The 16,221-nt window shown below is 39.4% G+C and overlaps 1 protein-coding gene across 5 annotated transcripts in view; it reads right to left on the bottom strand.

The window, feature by feature from the left end:
- DENND1B (DENN domain containing 1B) overlaps nucleotides 1-16,221 on the bottom strand; it is a 252,491-nt gene that overhangs the window by 111,721 nt on the left and 124,549 nt on the right. For all 5 annotated transcript variants that reach the window (XM_036855731.1, XM_036855712.1, XM_036855721.1 and 2 more), the window contains one exon: nucleotides 14,845-14,955. In XM_036855731.1, coding sequence (XP_036711626.1) covers nucleotides 14,845-14,955 — 111 coding nt within the window. The remainder of the gene's footprint in view (nucleotides 1-14,844; nucleotides 14,956-16,221) is intronic.

Here is a 16,221-nt window from a genome sequence, read left to right on the forward strand (position 1 = left end):
TCAGTTGTGTCAATTCTTAGAGAGCTTGCATGTGCTCCCTGGTTGTAAATGAGGTAACTTTAAATGTTTCAGTGTAACTTGATGGGCTAAAAGCACTTATGTAGCTGTGAAAGGCAGTTAATTTACTCAATTTCTCCATCTGCAGATAGATGGCTTTTAAAAGAGCTCATTTAAAACCGTTTTAAAATGGAAAGTATTCTTTTTTATTGTTGAGAAAATAATTAACAGTGTAACAGGAGGGAAAAAATGCATTCTCAAAATGAGGAATTATAATAATAGTAACTTATTTTACTAGGCACACCCAGAGTCCAAAGCACTCTATTAAAGGCTATAGCTGTTCCCCTATGCCCTTAATGGTTCTCCTTAAGTGAAGCTATGAATTTCTCGCTAATAAGGCACAATATCATCTGATGAATTTGACTGGTTTCTTAGAGGATGATTTCTGCAACGAGAAGCAAAGTCACAAACTTTCTGCAAAGGCCAGCATTCAGCAGAGGGTCATGTCAGCTAATCAAGATCTACCAGGAAAGAAGGAAGCTCTACAGGATTTGTTAGCTTCTTAGATGCAGGGGATCAGTGACAGGGACAGGTAAAAATACTACCCATCCCACATCCCCACCCTGCCCCAAACCTCAGTTTCTGGCCTAAGCAACCAGGACGAATTATTTAAAGAAATACAACAAAAGTGTCAGGTTCAGGTGGGACTGTAAGGAATCTGCTCTCACAAATATTGATTCTGTTACCTATGAGACATCCAAGTGGAGATTTCCAAAGAAGGCAGACACCTACCAAAGAAGATCTCCCTTACCCACCTAGCATCATGTAATAACTATGTGATTTAAAAAATAGAGAAGATACTATTACAGCATATACTTTGTAGAGGAGATAGTATAGTTGTAAGTAAAAAAAATACAATTAAGAAAAAATAAATTTACTAGGAAATTAAACACAGTTATACGCAAGTTGTATAAGGTAAGAACAATGAAGTACATCGTAGATAAAGTTAGGGACTGGCCACTAAGAGGCTGTGCCACTCTGGCACACCTGCAAATATAACCAGATCCCAGTTTCCTAATCTTTAAAATAAGAAATATATGCTAGATGATCTATAAACACCGTCTCTGAGAGATCTAACATTCTCTACTCTTAGAACAGATCAGTTCTAACGTTTTGTATTTTTAGTAATAGTTAAGAATTGTTTTTTCCATATGGGTGGTTAACACAACATTTTAACTAGACTATAATTCAGATCCACCTTCGAAATCTATCTAAACATAATCTCTAAAAGCTTTAAAGCACATTAGGTAACTGTGAAATTGGAGACATTATAATAATTTACTTGCTTAATTCAACAGAGTTTTTGAGTACCTGCCACATGCCATCATAAATCTCTACTAAGCAACAGGGACACAGAACAGAACAAGTTACATATCAGTGGGAAAAGCAAACAATAAACAAGTAAAACACATATTATGTCAGAGGTAAATTCTATGAAGAAACCTAAAGCAGGGTAAGAGCAGAAGGGCTATTCTAGACAGGAGCGTAGGGACAAACTCTGATGTGGCCACATCTACACTGAGACCTGCCTGAAATATGGGAGCCACTTGGGGAGAATGGCATTCAGGAGTCCTGAGGTGGGAGCAGGCTTGGCACCTTCTTGGAGTAGTAGGGGGTCGGCTGATTAGATTAAACGGGAGAACAGCAGGAGTTAAGGTCAGAGAGGAAGCAAGGTCGGAACTGAAGAGCCTCCTGGGACACAGCAAAGACACCAGATTTCATTCTGGATAAGATCTGTCTGCACCTCTGAACACAGTGCTAACTGTCACAACAAATCATTTACCTAGAACATTTCCAGAACTTTGCAAATTAAGGAAAATAAACAACATACTTTAGAAGTTTGCTTTGCAGAATAAAGTTCTATAAAGAAATGAGATCAAATGGAGTATAGTCTATAAAAATACTGAATCACTATGTTGTACACCTGAAACTAGTATAATATTATAAATCAACTACATGTCAATTAAAAAAAAAAAGAAATGAGATCAATTTATAAGCCAAGTAAGAAGGAGAATCTTCTTACTTTTAGGTTATTTATGAAATACTGAATCTTTAAGCTTAAAGGGAAATGCTAATCGTATTTCTTTGGATCAGAATTACCCAAAATTCTATGATAGGTTCATGATACGGCTAGAACCCCACAGCACTCTTCTGACATTCTGTCAGCTGTTTCTCTAACACCACAGTTGTTCTTCATGAAAGCAGGGGAGAGGAGAGAAGAAGATTTGGTGTTTGGGTTAGAACATGTTCCTGGCACAACATCCTTGAAACTGAAGGACTTATACATTGCTATCATTGAATAAAAATGAAGTGTACTAAATAAAGAAAAAAATGTACCAAATAAAGGTTAAAGAAAAAAAATCTTCGTTAAATGGCATAGGAATATTTAAATGCACATATAATTTCACAAAGCACACTCAATATATTGAACTGATTCAGCCCCAAAGTGTTGACTAACACAAAATAAAATCACTGGGATATTTATTTCCCATACAGTACAACTGTAAAATAAGTACATACGAAAACCATGTGAAAGAGACAAGAACTGGGGCCTGTGAAATCAGAGGGAGAAACCTGACAACAAACGTTGGCAACAGTGAGCTTAGTGGTGGAATAAAGGCACCTAGAGCTTCCCGTTCTGGCCACAGGTCTAAGGGAGTTGCTCTCACTGACAACAGTAACGAAAGCAAACGTTTATATGATGCTAGCTCTGTGCCAGGCACTATTCTCAGCACTTGACATACTCAGATTTAATGCTACAACAACCTTATGAAACAGGCAGTATTATCACTACTCCCATTTTACAGATCAGGACACTGTGGCAAAGTTACACCAATTGCCTGAGATCACACAACCAGCAAGTGGCAAATCCAGGAGACCAATGCCAGCAGGCTCCAGAGTACAATAACCATTATATTAACCTGCCTTTTGATATGCAAAGATTCAAAATTCCCATTCATTATAAGGCTCTGAATAATATATACTGGCTGAAAATATTTTATCCTAATTATATAGTGGAGAATGAGTCTCTGACTGAACAGACAGATAAGAACAGTTGACCTTTAAATGAAAAATTCAGGGTCTAGGATAGAGATGCAATTTACAAAACTTTCCCAGGCATCACAGTCTGCGCCTTCAGCAGGAAACCAGGAGAGCAGATTCTCTGAAAAATGTTACAAAGATAAGATACTTGATAAAAATTCTACGCGTTATCATCTCGATCTGCATCTGCCAGTATATTTAGTTGGAAGCCAAACCAAAGTTCTTTCCCTTTGTGATATGAAATCTCACCTATATACCTTGTTCCTAAACTATATATTTATTGAGGAGATCAGCCTACTAATACAACTAAGCAATGTTCTAAGCAATTCAGTAGACATCTATTTTGAGAAGGAAAAAACCATATTATCAGATTTCCAAGGAGACGACAGGAAAACGATCTATCGAGTGTGATGACCACAACGGAAAACAGCACGATTCTAATCACACGCTTACGAGTAAAGATCTCACCCTGACGCGCCGCCACTCCTGTTGTTCTAGTCTCTGTGTATCTCTTAGCCAGATTCTGCCTCATTTTAATGTAGGAGTCCCACTGCCTTCAACTAAAGTTCTACATGAATTACTGAGGGGCAGATTTATGTCCCCTAAGAATGTATTTATGCACAAAATCCAAGAAATATTGATTAGAGACTTCATTTGAGTTTTAACTGAATCAATGTTTACTTCAGAAATGTAAGCGCTATAGATACCTAAAGGTACACAGAATAAACTGTTGCAGATATGAACGTGATAAATTTCCTTGTGGAATGAAAAAAATTTCAGTGGAAAGCATAAAAAAACTATCTGTTTAAACACATTTAATTTACATTCACGTTTAAAAGTTGAGGACAAAAATGGTAGCAGCACAGTATCTGAAAACTACAAAGCTATCCCAACTATGAGATATTCTTACTTGAGCAAAATTCTGACACTCAAATTAAGTGATAGTTGTAAAGAAATGTTTAGAGAAATAGCAATTTTGTATCATGAAAAAAGGCAGTATTTGGCTGTACATTTTTCTTTTTCAATACCTTTTTATACTAAAATATCATCTTATATTTCATTCTCTTTCTCCATCCCTGTAGGATGGTAAATTCTGCTGCTTCATTACTAAACTTCATCCTGACCTCTCTGCATCATATCCAAGTCCTTGGAAAGTTCTGCTCATCTCATGGCTGGTCACTGGTTAATTAGCTCTTCCGAGACAAACAATTCTAATATTTTCTTGCTTGCTTGCTTCTTCCGTGTACTCATTCTTTCATTCATTTGACACACGGGGAAACCGAGGCAAAGTTAAACCAACTGCCCAAGATCACACAACGAGATGTGAGACACCAAATATGTGTCGGGCATCGCTGCTGGTGCTGGGGACAGAATAAGGAGCCGAGGAGACAAAGCCTCTGCCCTCAAGGAGCTTTCACTCTAGTGAGCCTCAACATGCACCATTCCTGTTGTACCAACCCCACCTCAATTCTGAACTTCTGTAGCTGTCACACTGCACATAAATGTCAACGCCTTCAAACACTTTCCTCCCCTACATGACTTTCCCCATCACTAAATTTACTGCTCTCTAGTTCACATCTTCAAGCCAATTCTGTAGCAGTTTAGCTTTTCCTGGAGAAGGCCCATCTACCTTTCCACAACTTTCAGGAGTCTGACACTATAACACAGCTCAAATGTATTTATCTTCCCTCCACACAAACTTCTAGACCCTGGATTCTAGAGGACTATAAGTTAGGCTGTTCGTGTGAATTATATAAAAACCATATTTTTAAAAATAAGGCATTTATTTAAGAAATAAACAGTACAGTTAAAGAATCACTGCATTTAACAATTAGGAAGAACCTTAGAAATCATTCTTGTTCAATTCTTTCACTTTTTATATAATCAACTTCAGGATAAAAGGAAAAAATGGCTTATATGAAGTCATCCAATTTTTTAGTTAAGTAGTCAGGAACTGAAAAACAAATCTCTAATTTCAGAAGATATTATTGATATAATCACACTACTACCATATTTGGGGACATAGTCCAAATAACGAATAAATAAAATCTAATTGACTGAACCTACTTTTTTAACTAGTAGGCATCCCTGAAAATCACAACTTAAAATATCTCTCACCAGGAACAAAACTAATGGCAAACCACCAGCAACTGAAAGACAGACAACCACAAGCAGCCCCAAAGGACCTCTGAATCCTTACAAGTGAAGTGACTATTTGTAAATTACAGATATTTAAATGAGAATGAATAATTGTACATATATATTATATACTGTATCAAATTGTAAATAATATTCCCATATATACTTAATGTACACATATGTATGTTTAGCAGGCATATCAAACACTTGTAAATATATACGTCTATACATAAACACACACACGCACTTTACAGAGTTACAATTTACTAGTAGCAAATGACATCAGGCTCTGCCTCCATTATATATCAGACACTAAGGAAATAGCTGATGAATATTTGTCCTTTGTGTGTCATTGTAAACTTCTCCCTCTTATTTACCTACTTTCAAGCAGACTCTACATCCAACAGACATTTCCTTATTAGCCATGTTTCTAAAACCCAACTCCATCTACCTTTCACGGTCACTGTTAGTTCAGGAGCTGGTCATCTCTTTTTCTAATTACTGCGACTGCCTTTTAACGAGACACCTGTCAGTCAGAGTTTCCCTACTCTATTTTTTCTAATGCCACCAGCTTCTCTTCCCCAAAACAAAACTGGTCACAGCATGTCCCTCATTTGCCTCCCCACAATCTGTTGGATACAATCCAAACCCCTTCATTTAGCAAACATGGTTCGTCACCATCTGGCCACTGCTCTCTCTCCAACTAGATCCTGTAGCATGACTTCTCTCTGTCACTCTCTTTGCGCACACATACACACACGCAAGAATATATTTCCTAGACAAAACACAAATTCCTTCCAAGAACCAGGTGTGATATTGAGGTCAACTCTTCAATCTACCACCCTCCCTCCTGTATTTCCCACATCAGAGCTCTAGTCACACTGACTGGCCTTGATTGACACTATATAATTTACTATTTATTACGATTCTAGAGAATCATAAATTAATAACTTTGAAATTCCCACTACCTGGCAAATAATAATCATTATGATACCAAATGAATAAATACCCTTATACTCTATGTTTGGAAAACTCTACCAATGTCAAATATCTCCTTCAAAATAAAGATCTACGTTTTTCTTCTCGAGTGGTTAACTAGTGTTTACTCTTTCCATTACACTATTTTATCATAGTAAATCACAACAAAATATGAGATTCATGGAAGCTGTGTCTTCAATTTATGCCTCTCGGATCCGAGTTCACTCTCTGCTAGCCACCTGTGACAATGGATCTGGGCCCTTGAAGTATTTACCAGACGGAGGACAGAGTGCGCTCTGTCCGCAGGGGACGCAGGAGACGCGCTGCAGGAGGAGGGGACTGGGGCTTCCTGGTTCCGTGTGCTCAGGGGCTCCTGCAGGGCCTGTGCGTCTCCGGGGCCTGGCTCTTGGAGGACACTGGTCAGTAGTACCCAGCAGTAATACCTGGCACCTCCTTCAGGTGGTGCTATAGCAGAACGTGTCTAGGGAGACGTCTCCCATGGCAATCAGGTAAACTACCTGGTGGCAGGTGAATTACACTGAACCTCTTCCATCAAGAAGGAGGCTCGATTAGGTTCACTCTCACTGGAATAAATATTCTGGCTAAGGACTCGTCTTCTCTGCCATAATCCTTCTGCCAGCACCACCACCATCAGACTCACAGAATAACATACCTGTCAGCACGGCACTCCGTAAAGCATTGAATCTCATCAAGGTATTCATGTAACAGCAAAGTAGAGCAAGACGCTCGTGTCCATGAACTCAACTACTCTGGCCTACACTTATAACCTAGAAGCTGCTGGCCTAGTCAAAAGGTGGAATGGCTCACCGAAGACGCAGTTATGACACCGGTTGGGAAAGAGCACCCTTAAAGGGTGGGGCTCTGTTTAATGATGCAGGATACGCTTTGAATCAGAAACCGTTTTTTACGGTGCTGTTTCTCCCAAAGCCAGAATCCATGGGACCGGGGGTCAAGGGGTAGGAGTAGGATTGGCCCTCTCATCATCACTCTTAACGGCCCACTTGCAGAAATTCTAATTCCTGCCCCAGCCATGCAGGGCGCTTTCGGTTTGGGGATCTGACCTCCCAACAGTGGAATGCTTCCACTTGAACCAGAAGATGGGACTGCCACCTGGCCCTCTGGGTTCCTTAATGCCACTGAATCAACAGGCTAAAAATTGGGGTTAATCTACTGGCTGGAATGATTGATCTCAATAACCAGAAGTAAGTCGGGTTGTTTTTACACAACAGAGGCAGGGGGGGCTATGTCTGGAACCATGGAATTCTCTGGGATGTGTCTTGGTACTTCCATGCCTGGTACTAAATGTTAATGGGAAACTATGGCAATCAAAAAAAAAAAAAAAAAACCAGAACTATTGAGGATCCAGACCTTTTGGAAATGAAAGTTTGTATCATTAAACCAGGTAAAAAAAACTCCAACCAGCTGAGGCTCTGGCTGAGGTGAGGGGACTATGGAACAGGTAATGAAAGAAGGAAGTCAGAAATATCAATTATGGTCTCATGAGCAGTTACATAAACAAGGGCTGTAGTAGCTTTCCATATGTTTAATTTTCCTTTCATATGTTTATTTTTACCTGCTAACCATTTTTTCTTCTATGTCTCATCTTTATCTTACATATACGTTGTTAGTAGTTAACAGAAAATTAAATGTGATTGGAATTGAAGAGATGGACACAGTGACTCTTGGTACGGTGCTGCTTCTCATTTGGGGGAAAGGGTGAAAATGTCTGTACTTGGAAAAGGACAGCTACATCTTATTAGGTAGACACAGAGCTTTGCTCTGCTGTTGTTCAGGAAGTGCAGATGATTTAGAGGGTGTCACTGGAGGATAAGCATCCAAAGGGGTGGACTGTACCGGTTACCGATTTATTGCCTCTCACCTCCAAGTTCACCCCTCATTGTCAAATCTGAGAAAACAAATCTGTGCCCTTTAGATATCTTTTCCTTTCAGCAGCCGGCACGATGCTAAGCTTTGTCCGGAGAGGACAATGAAGCGACATTTCGGGGAGACAGGGCTTGCCCCGCCAAGCACGGGTGGGTGCCGTGTGACAGCAGCTCAGCCCTGCCGGCCGCAGGGGGCGGGGCCCCGGCTCGCCGCGGCAGCTCCGGGCAGGGTGCCTGTGGCCCCCGCGGCGCGCGGCTCCTGCGGCACAGACGCTTCTCCTGCACCTGCCGGGTGAGAGTGCCACCGTCAGCGGCACCCGGAAGCCTCCCTCGGTGCCACCCTCCCCCAGCTGGCTTCCGGGAGGGTTGGGGGGGGGGCGGGGGGCCTCGGCGAGATAGCCCGGAGGAGCGGCCTCTCCCAGTGGCTCCGGAGCAGTGTGCTGCCAGCAGGGCGCCTCTCTGGGCACGGATCCCCAGCTCCCCGCAGGTTCCTGGCTGCTTTATACCTACTATGCCGGGTTCTTCACGGCTCCCGGCACTTCCCGCGGCCCCTGCCTGCTACCCCGATCCCACATGACAGTCTTAAATTCTTTCTATTCAACTTGCATCGTTCAGACGACTGTAGTTTCTCTCTCCTGACTGGACCCAGACTGACACAGAGGCTGTGACCTCGTTACCCTGCCTGTGTATGTAGAACACTGCCTGGCATGAGTTAGGTGAGCCATAGATGGGGAGTGATTCAATGAACGAACAAAGAAACCACCTGCCATGGGAAGGAAGGAGTACATTTTCTCCTTAGGGCTACGTGAAGGCCAAAAGATAGCAAACCCAGTTCCTGTACAGATTGGACAAGAGTCAATATAGCAAGAGAAATTCATGAAGCTGAAAGTGTTTAAGATGTATTGATAACTTTTCCCCCAAGGAATTACAATTTTGGCATAGACTTCTTTAAAAATTAAAAATTTCTAGTAGAAAACAGCTGAACACAAATCTTTTTTTTTTTTTTTAAGACAAAGGCCTATATGGAAATTATCCTCTAATTTATAAACTTCAGAATTTACAAAGAAACCTTTACTATTGTCATAATTATTATTATTTAAAGAGACTAGTGTCAAAAAAGGCAATCAAGGAGACACATTTTTACTTGTTAAAGAGACATGTTTCTACCCTGGCATTTGCAGCATCAGATGAACACTTCATATTTCATACCATAATTAGTGAAAATTTTATTATATTTTAAAAACTTTTCTGATATCCACAGTTCAAAAGATTAAGTTTACTGCACCCACATACACACACACATACCGACCATGGTTCTAACCCTTATTGTGCTCGTTTCTATGAAAAACAGCTCTTATCACCTCAAGAGTTGGAAGATACAAACACCTGCAGTCTTTCCCGTCTTAGAAGTTTCCTCCACACAAATCTTCCCACAAAGTGTCACATGACCACCTCAATAGTCCCATTTCCACGCTCCAGCCACATCCACTTAGCAGTGAATGAAAATGCAATGTTCTGAAGAGCAGTATCCGAGTCAAATAACACACTGGTAAGTAAGAGTCATTGTCTGCAGTTTTGGCTGACATAACTGGCTGCTATGGGCTTTGGGAAGAATTAAAAATCTAAAAATTGTTCCTAGATTCTCTCTCCCTGAGAGGTCTTGATAATAATTTTTAACCGCACCATGCTGCTGCAGCTTTAAAATCGTAAGGGGGAAAAATACACTTCAATAATCTGAAGCAGGGAGTAGATCTGGGTAATCTTTGTTCTCGCACCAACTGTTCAGTTCTTAATCTCCAGAAAGATTCTCTGTGCTGCCGGTTTCAGATTAAATGCTGATAGGTGGCATTACTAAGAGATAAGTTAAGAATACGTAAAATCCAGATGGAGAGGTTAAAATCCTGCGGATTCCCCTTCAATCTAACTCAACCTATAACATCTACATTTTAATAGCTGATTTTCCGCGGATCACAAGATTTCTTTTTGCATAGGCCCTTGATGGTATTAATGACAGAAGGGGAGAAAAGCATATGCTTAAATGCCTGGGGGCAACTATAACAAAGGAAGAGATGACAGTGTATTAGCACAATTCCTGCACTCACAGCACACTGCTTGCTCTGAGCAGTCCAGACAGGACACGGACTACACAATCACATCTCTGTAACTAATGTGCTTACAGACTCCAAGAGGGTGATATCTACCAACTAAATATTGGTCAAAATGGGAGCTAACACTCAGACATCTGCTCTAAAGAGAGCATCTCTTGTACCTGCTTCCACAGGCCACAAAGATACACTCTAGTTAACACATCACTGACAGGATGACGAGAGCTCCTGTCAGACGCTGGCCAGCTCAGTGTTGGAAACAAAACGCACGGCCCCAGCTGACTAGCTAGAGAACGTCTGGAGGACAATTACAGAGCACCTGACAAGGCTTCGTGCCTGACTGACTTGAGAGCTGATGACACGGCTTTAAACAGCAATCCTTCCCTACCTCTGGTCACAAAACAGCAAAAAGTCAACTGAAACACCCCTGTAATATCATGATTTATTCCTTTGCTTTGAATACATGAGACTCTGGGCCGATGTCCTGCTAGTCTGCTATTCACTCGGGGCTTAAACCTCTAGGACCTGCCTACGGCATGTACAAAATCAACATTCTTGTTCAGGATTACCAGGAACCCTTCCGTGTGTACCGGATAATGTACACATCAGTAGGATAAACACAAAACCGATGACATTCCAATTCATTCAACTCAAAACACGGAAAAATATAATAGTGAGTCCTAACAAAATACATTTTACTATAAGGAGGAAAAACCCACGAAAAATTTTAAAACATAACAATACTCTTGATACTTTTGCTAACATAGCTCAAAACTTTTTTATTTTAAAGTTTATCGCTATAAAGATAATTACAAATTATAATTTTAACTACACACAATACCTGAGGAAGGAACACTCAGGTAGCTCATTACCTGTCAGGGTATCACCAGTAAAACCCCCGGCTAGCTATAAAGTTGACAGATATGATTCTAATAAAATTATGACCATACCAAAGTATAAATCCAAAGTTCCCAAAACTATAACAAAATTATAAATGTGAGGAACTTATACATGCTCTTCCAATAATTAAAAATTTGGCCATAGATTAAAAAGTGAAAACCGGGTAAAACACAATTTCTTGCATTAATTTTAAGTACACTATAGTCTTTGTGGTATATAAAATCCTATAAGGATGTAAAAAGCTTCACTGGCAGTAGTCTTAACCTCAATTCATTGATACGTTAACTATTCCTTCCTTGGTCGTTTCAGAGGTTCCACTAAACGCTTTCTAAAAAATATTTACTTCGAATTTATGTTATGGTACTAGTCTTTGACCTTAAACATTACTGTGCGTGGAATTTATAGCATGCATGTGTGTATATACATGAATTTTTCAAGCTAGATTCAAGTGAAGCAGGTTCCCCTACAGAAGGAGGGTGAGGAGATCATGACAGCAAACTTGAATTATGTTTCTTTTATCAGTCCTACTGCCCCAGATGGTGAACCAAAACAAAGCTGTTAACTGAGAGGTGACATCACCACCAAGTTTTCAGGAACTTTCATAAACAACTGGTATTACGTTGACCTCAAATATAAGAAACAACTCCCTGACTAATACCAAGCCTTTATTAAAATCATTTATTTTTTAATTCAAACAAAGTTAACGGGTAGGCATGTTCATTTTTACTCTAAACTGCAGATCTAGATTATTATAAATTTATAGCTGATAATCATTTAATCTTACGCAGATAAAATTCTAAGCACTTCATATATACACATATATGTGTGTGCATGTACACATATCCTTAATCTTTAAAGCAACCCTGTGAGATTAAAACTAGTATTACTCCCATGTTCCCAGTTTAAACGTGAAGAAACTGAGTGGAAGAGAGGTTACCTAGCCATTAAGAGGTGTTTACAAATTACAACAAAAAGAAACACCAACATTTTAAAATACTTACCAAAAAATGTTTTTACAAAATATTTACATATATTCAGATTTCTTTCCTTTTTTAATTGAAGTATAATTGACTTGAAATATTATATTATTTTCAGGTGTAAACACAGTGATTTGGGATTTTTATACATTACGAAACGATCAGCACTGTTAAGTCTAGTTACCATCTGTCGCCAGAGTTACGGCAACATTATTGAGTATGTTCCCCCTGCTGTACGTTACCTTCCTGTGACTTATTTACTTTCTCACTGGAAGTCGGTGCCTCAGCCCCCTTCACCTGTTTTGCCCATCCTCCCACCCCACCTTCACCTCTGGCAACCATGTGTTTGTTCTCTGTATCTATGAGTCTGTTTCTGTTTTGTTACATTTGTTTGCTTTGTTTTTCTAGATTCCACATATAAGTGAGATCATATGGTATTTGTCTTTCTCAGTCTGACTTATTTCACTTAGCATCATGCCCTCAAGGGTCCATCCATGTTATTACAAATGGCAAGATTTTATTCCTTTCTGTGGCTCAGTAATATTCCACTGTATATGTGCACCACATCTTCTTTATTCATTCATCTATGATGGGCACTTAAGCTGCTTCCGTATCTCGGTTATTGTGAATAAGGCTGCAATGAACACAGGGGTGCAGATATCTTTTTGAATTGGTGTTTTTGTTTTCTTTGGATAAAAACCGAGGAGTGGAATTGCCGGACCACATGGTAGTTCTATTTTTAATATTTTGAGGAACCTCCATACTGCTTTCCATCAGATTTATTTCTAATGTTTTCCTACACAGACCAGCTTATAGATTCACTCACATAGCTCACTCCCACACTTTCTTCGGACCTCTGCTCAAATACCACCTCATGAGGGAAGGCTTCCCTGACCTCCCTACACAAAACTGAAACCTGCCCCTGACCTTTCATCCCACACTCACACTCACTTTCTCCCTTATCTCTTGGTACTCAGCACCATATGACATAACAGCTATTTATTCATTCATGTCTTTATCTTCTCTATCAGTTGGATATAAGCTCCAAGAGTGTTTGGACTTCGCTTTGCTTACTGCTGAATCCTCAGTGCCTAGAAAGTGGCAAGCACATAGTAGGCGCATAATAAATACGTTACATGAATTAATCTTGATAGGAATTTAGCTCCTAGGTCTCCAAGACAGCTTGTACAATCTTTTAAATCTTCAGGACAATATCCATATAGAAATATTCTTTATAATCGTGAAAAAACTGGCTTAAAAAAGTGATGAGGATAAGCTGTGTGGCACAGCTAAAAAAGAAATAAATTAATAAATAAATGCAGGAAATGTCAGTGTAACCAAAAAAAATGTAGTTTAAAAAAAAAAAATGTGATGAGGAGGAGGAGAAGGGGAGGATAAATAAGAATGATTTTACCTCAATGGTAAGTTAAGCACAGCAGAAAAGCAAATATATAAAAAGTACCAAATAATTCAGATTGAATTTCTTAACGTCACTTTAAGAAAATGCAGATAATTACCTGCATCACTGACTGGCACTTATTCTCTGATTGAACTACATCATTTCTCCACACGTACTCCTTCAAATGCATATAACGTGTTTTTCAATGTGTAAAATAATGTATTTTCAATTTGTTTTGAAAAGTGGGCATATCATTATTGCATTTCAAAATCTCAAAACTGTATTTTTTCAACTCTAGAGTAATGCAAATAACCCAAAATTAGAATCAGGAGACCCAGTTTCCCATTACCTGTCTCCAACTATCTTATTTGGCCTTGGGGTGGCCATTTAACCTTTCTCTGAAAACATCAATACCTTTCTCATCGTTACACCCGAAATAGATACCCTAGAGAAATCCTGAAGCTCCTTCCGCTCTAAAATACTAAAACTTTACAGAATAAGGTTTGTATTTCTACTATCAGAGAACAAAACATAAAGATGTTATCTTATTTTTATCAGTTAGCCAAATTTGCAAGGAAGCTAATTCACGAAATATTAAATAATGTTTTTAATAAATATCTCATACATTACTCAAAACTATATTAAAATTTTTAGTTCAAAAATATTAAACTTTTAATGCTCAAAGTAAAAAAAATTAGAAAATCTAGCAAAATACTTCTGAATGTTTTTCTATGACCCAAGAAAACTCTATTCTCCCTGCCTTTAGCACAGTAATGAAGACCTTCCAGAAGAACATTTCAGTGAGTAGCATAAAACCTGTGATTTAAAAAAAAAAATGCTATTTTGACTTTTAAGTTATTATCAGTCTGAAGAGCTCCTCCAAATCAGAACTATTATAGAATCCACTCCCAAACCACTACTTGGCAACAAAGATGAATCTACCTATTACCAGGTTAGGATAGCAGCTATTATCATGGCCCCTTGATTTCTTTCAAGTAGCTCCAATGGAAAAAGCCTCAAGTGAATAATAAAGATCTCATAATAGCTCTTAAGAATTCGTTAGATGGTAGAAGGCACTAAAATGAACTCCGGAGAGTTAAAAAGAAAAAAAAAAAAACTCTCATCTTCTGATAAGAAAAAATAATTAACCTGACTTAATGCACCCGCGAAGGCCTTCCATAAATCAGACCTTTGTACTCCAAGAGCCAGATTAAAACCATACATCAAAAGGGTATGTAGATATTGTCTCGTAAGCACACGCAGAGCGTTTCTGCCTCTGCGCGGCTGCAGGTCTCTGGTCGCGGGGGTGGGGGGGGGTGGGGGGGGGAGTGTGAGATACGCACGGTGCTGAGTTTGCCGGAGGTGACGATGACGCGCCTCTCGTGCAGCATGCTGGCAAAGAGCTGCAGCATGTTGTTCGCGTCCACGGCCACAAAGTACTCCGTGAGGTTCCTCTGCGCGAGCCAGAGACAACTGTGTAAGTTACAGGGAAAGTACCTGATATGTTCGCCACACAGTCTGAAGTACAAACAGTGTTAGGAGAGTAAGTGGTATTCATTCAAACAATTGAATTTAATTCTATTCTGCTGCCACACAGAGCACGTACGTAGCCTTCTACTATTATTTGAAACATAGCCCTACTCCAGGAAAACATTCTCAGAGGGTGATCAGAGCATCACATCTTTCCCACCCTCCCTCCCCAGGCACCTGCAAAAGAAGCCTGTTTTCTGGGCCCCAACCTAGACCTGCTGAGTAGTAATCTGCAGAGTACAGCCCCAGGAATCCATTTTCTAAACAAATACTGCCAGTGATTCTTACACACACTGAACTTTGAGAACTGCTGCTCCAGAAAATATATTTGAGTCTCCCTCTGTTTGCCAATCAGTCAGCAGGCAATATCATTGCCTGATACTACAGGCTATGTATAAGGCAACCACAGGATGAGATGGGTTTATAAAGCAGACCTTTGATTCTTTATTAAGGAAGATCTCGTTTATATCCCGTGTCAGGCCTGCTTTATAACACTATAACCAAATAAAAGTTGGTGTTAATTTGATTCCTTGACTTAACACTTCAAATTGTTTTCCCCACATAGGAACAAAACCAGGGTAAGCTACGTTAACTTTCACTTTTAGATCCTCTCCTTCTTACTTATTTTTAATTTTCTGTACTCAAACTTAAGCCCATCAGAAAGCAACAAAGTGATAAAGAGACTGAATGAGAGATGACAATAGACTGAAACTGCAGTGCCAGGTGCACTATGGCCCAGAAGGCTAAAACTTCTAGTTGAGCAAGAAACTAAGAAATCCAATTGTTTCTTCTATTTCTGTGAGGTACAAACTTCCCCAGAACAAACCAGTAATCACAGCAGGGCACATAAATGGAAACAGTGAGTGATGCTGAATTTGGTGGAGAGATTCATTTCCTGTTTTCTCTAGCTGAAGCACACCTCACCTTCCATTTCAACTCTTCATAATACAAAATTACTTTTATGTCATTCAACGTTAATATTTTTCCTATAATCTCAAAGATAATTTCTAGATGGGGAATTATTTCTCAATGCAGAATGCTGCCTTATGTATAGGTCCTTGCTTTTTTTTTTTTCCTCTTCCCTAAACAGGACTTTTTAAAAATAAAATATATTAATGGAAATGTAAAAATGTATATTCTCAGTGGCAGTTTTTCCTTAGAATGGTTCTTTAAAACTTTCAAAGTCACAG

The sequence above is a fragment of the Balaenoptera musculus genome, chromosome 1 (genome assembly GCF_009873245.2).
Source record: "Balaenoptera musculus isolate JJ_BM4_2016_0621 chromosome 1, mBalMus1.pri.v3, whole genome shotgun sequence".
Classification (NCBI taxonomy): Eukaryota; Metazoa; Chordata; class Mammalia; order Artiodactyla; family Balaenopteridae; genus Balaenoptera; species Balaenoptera musculus.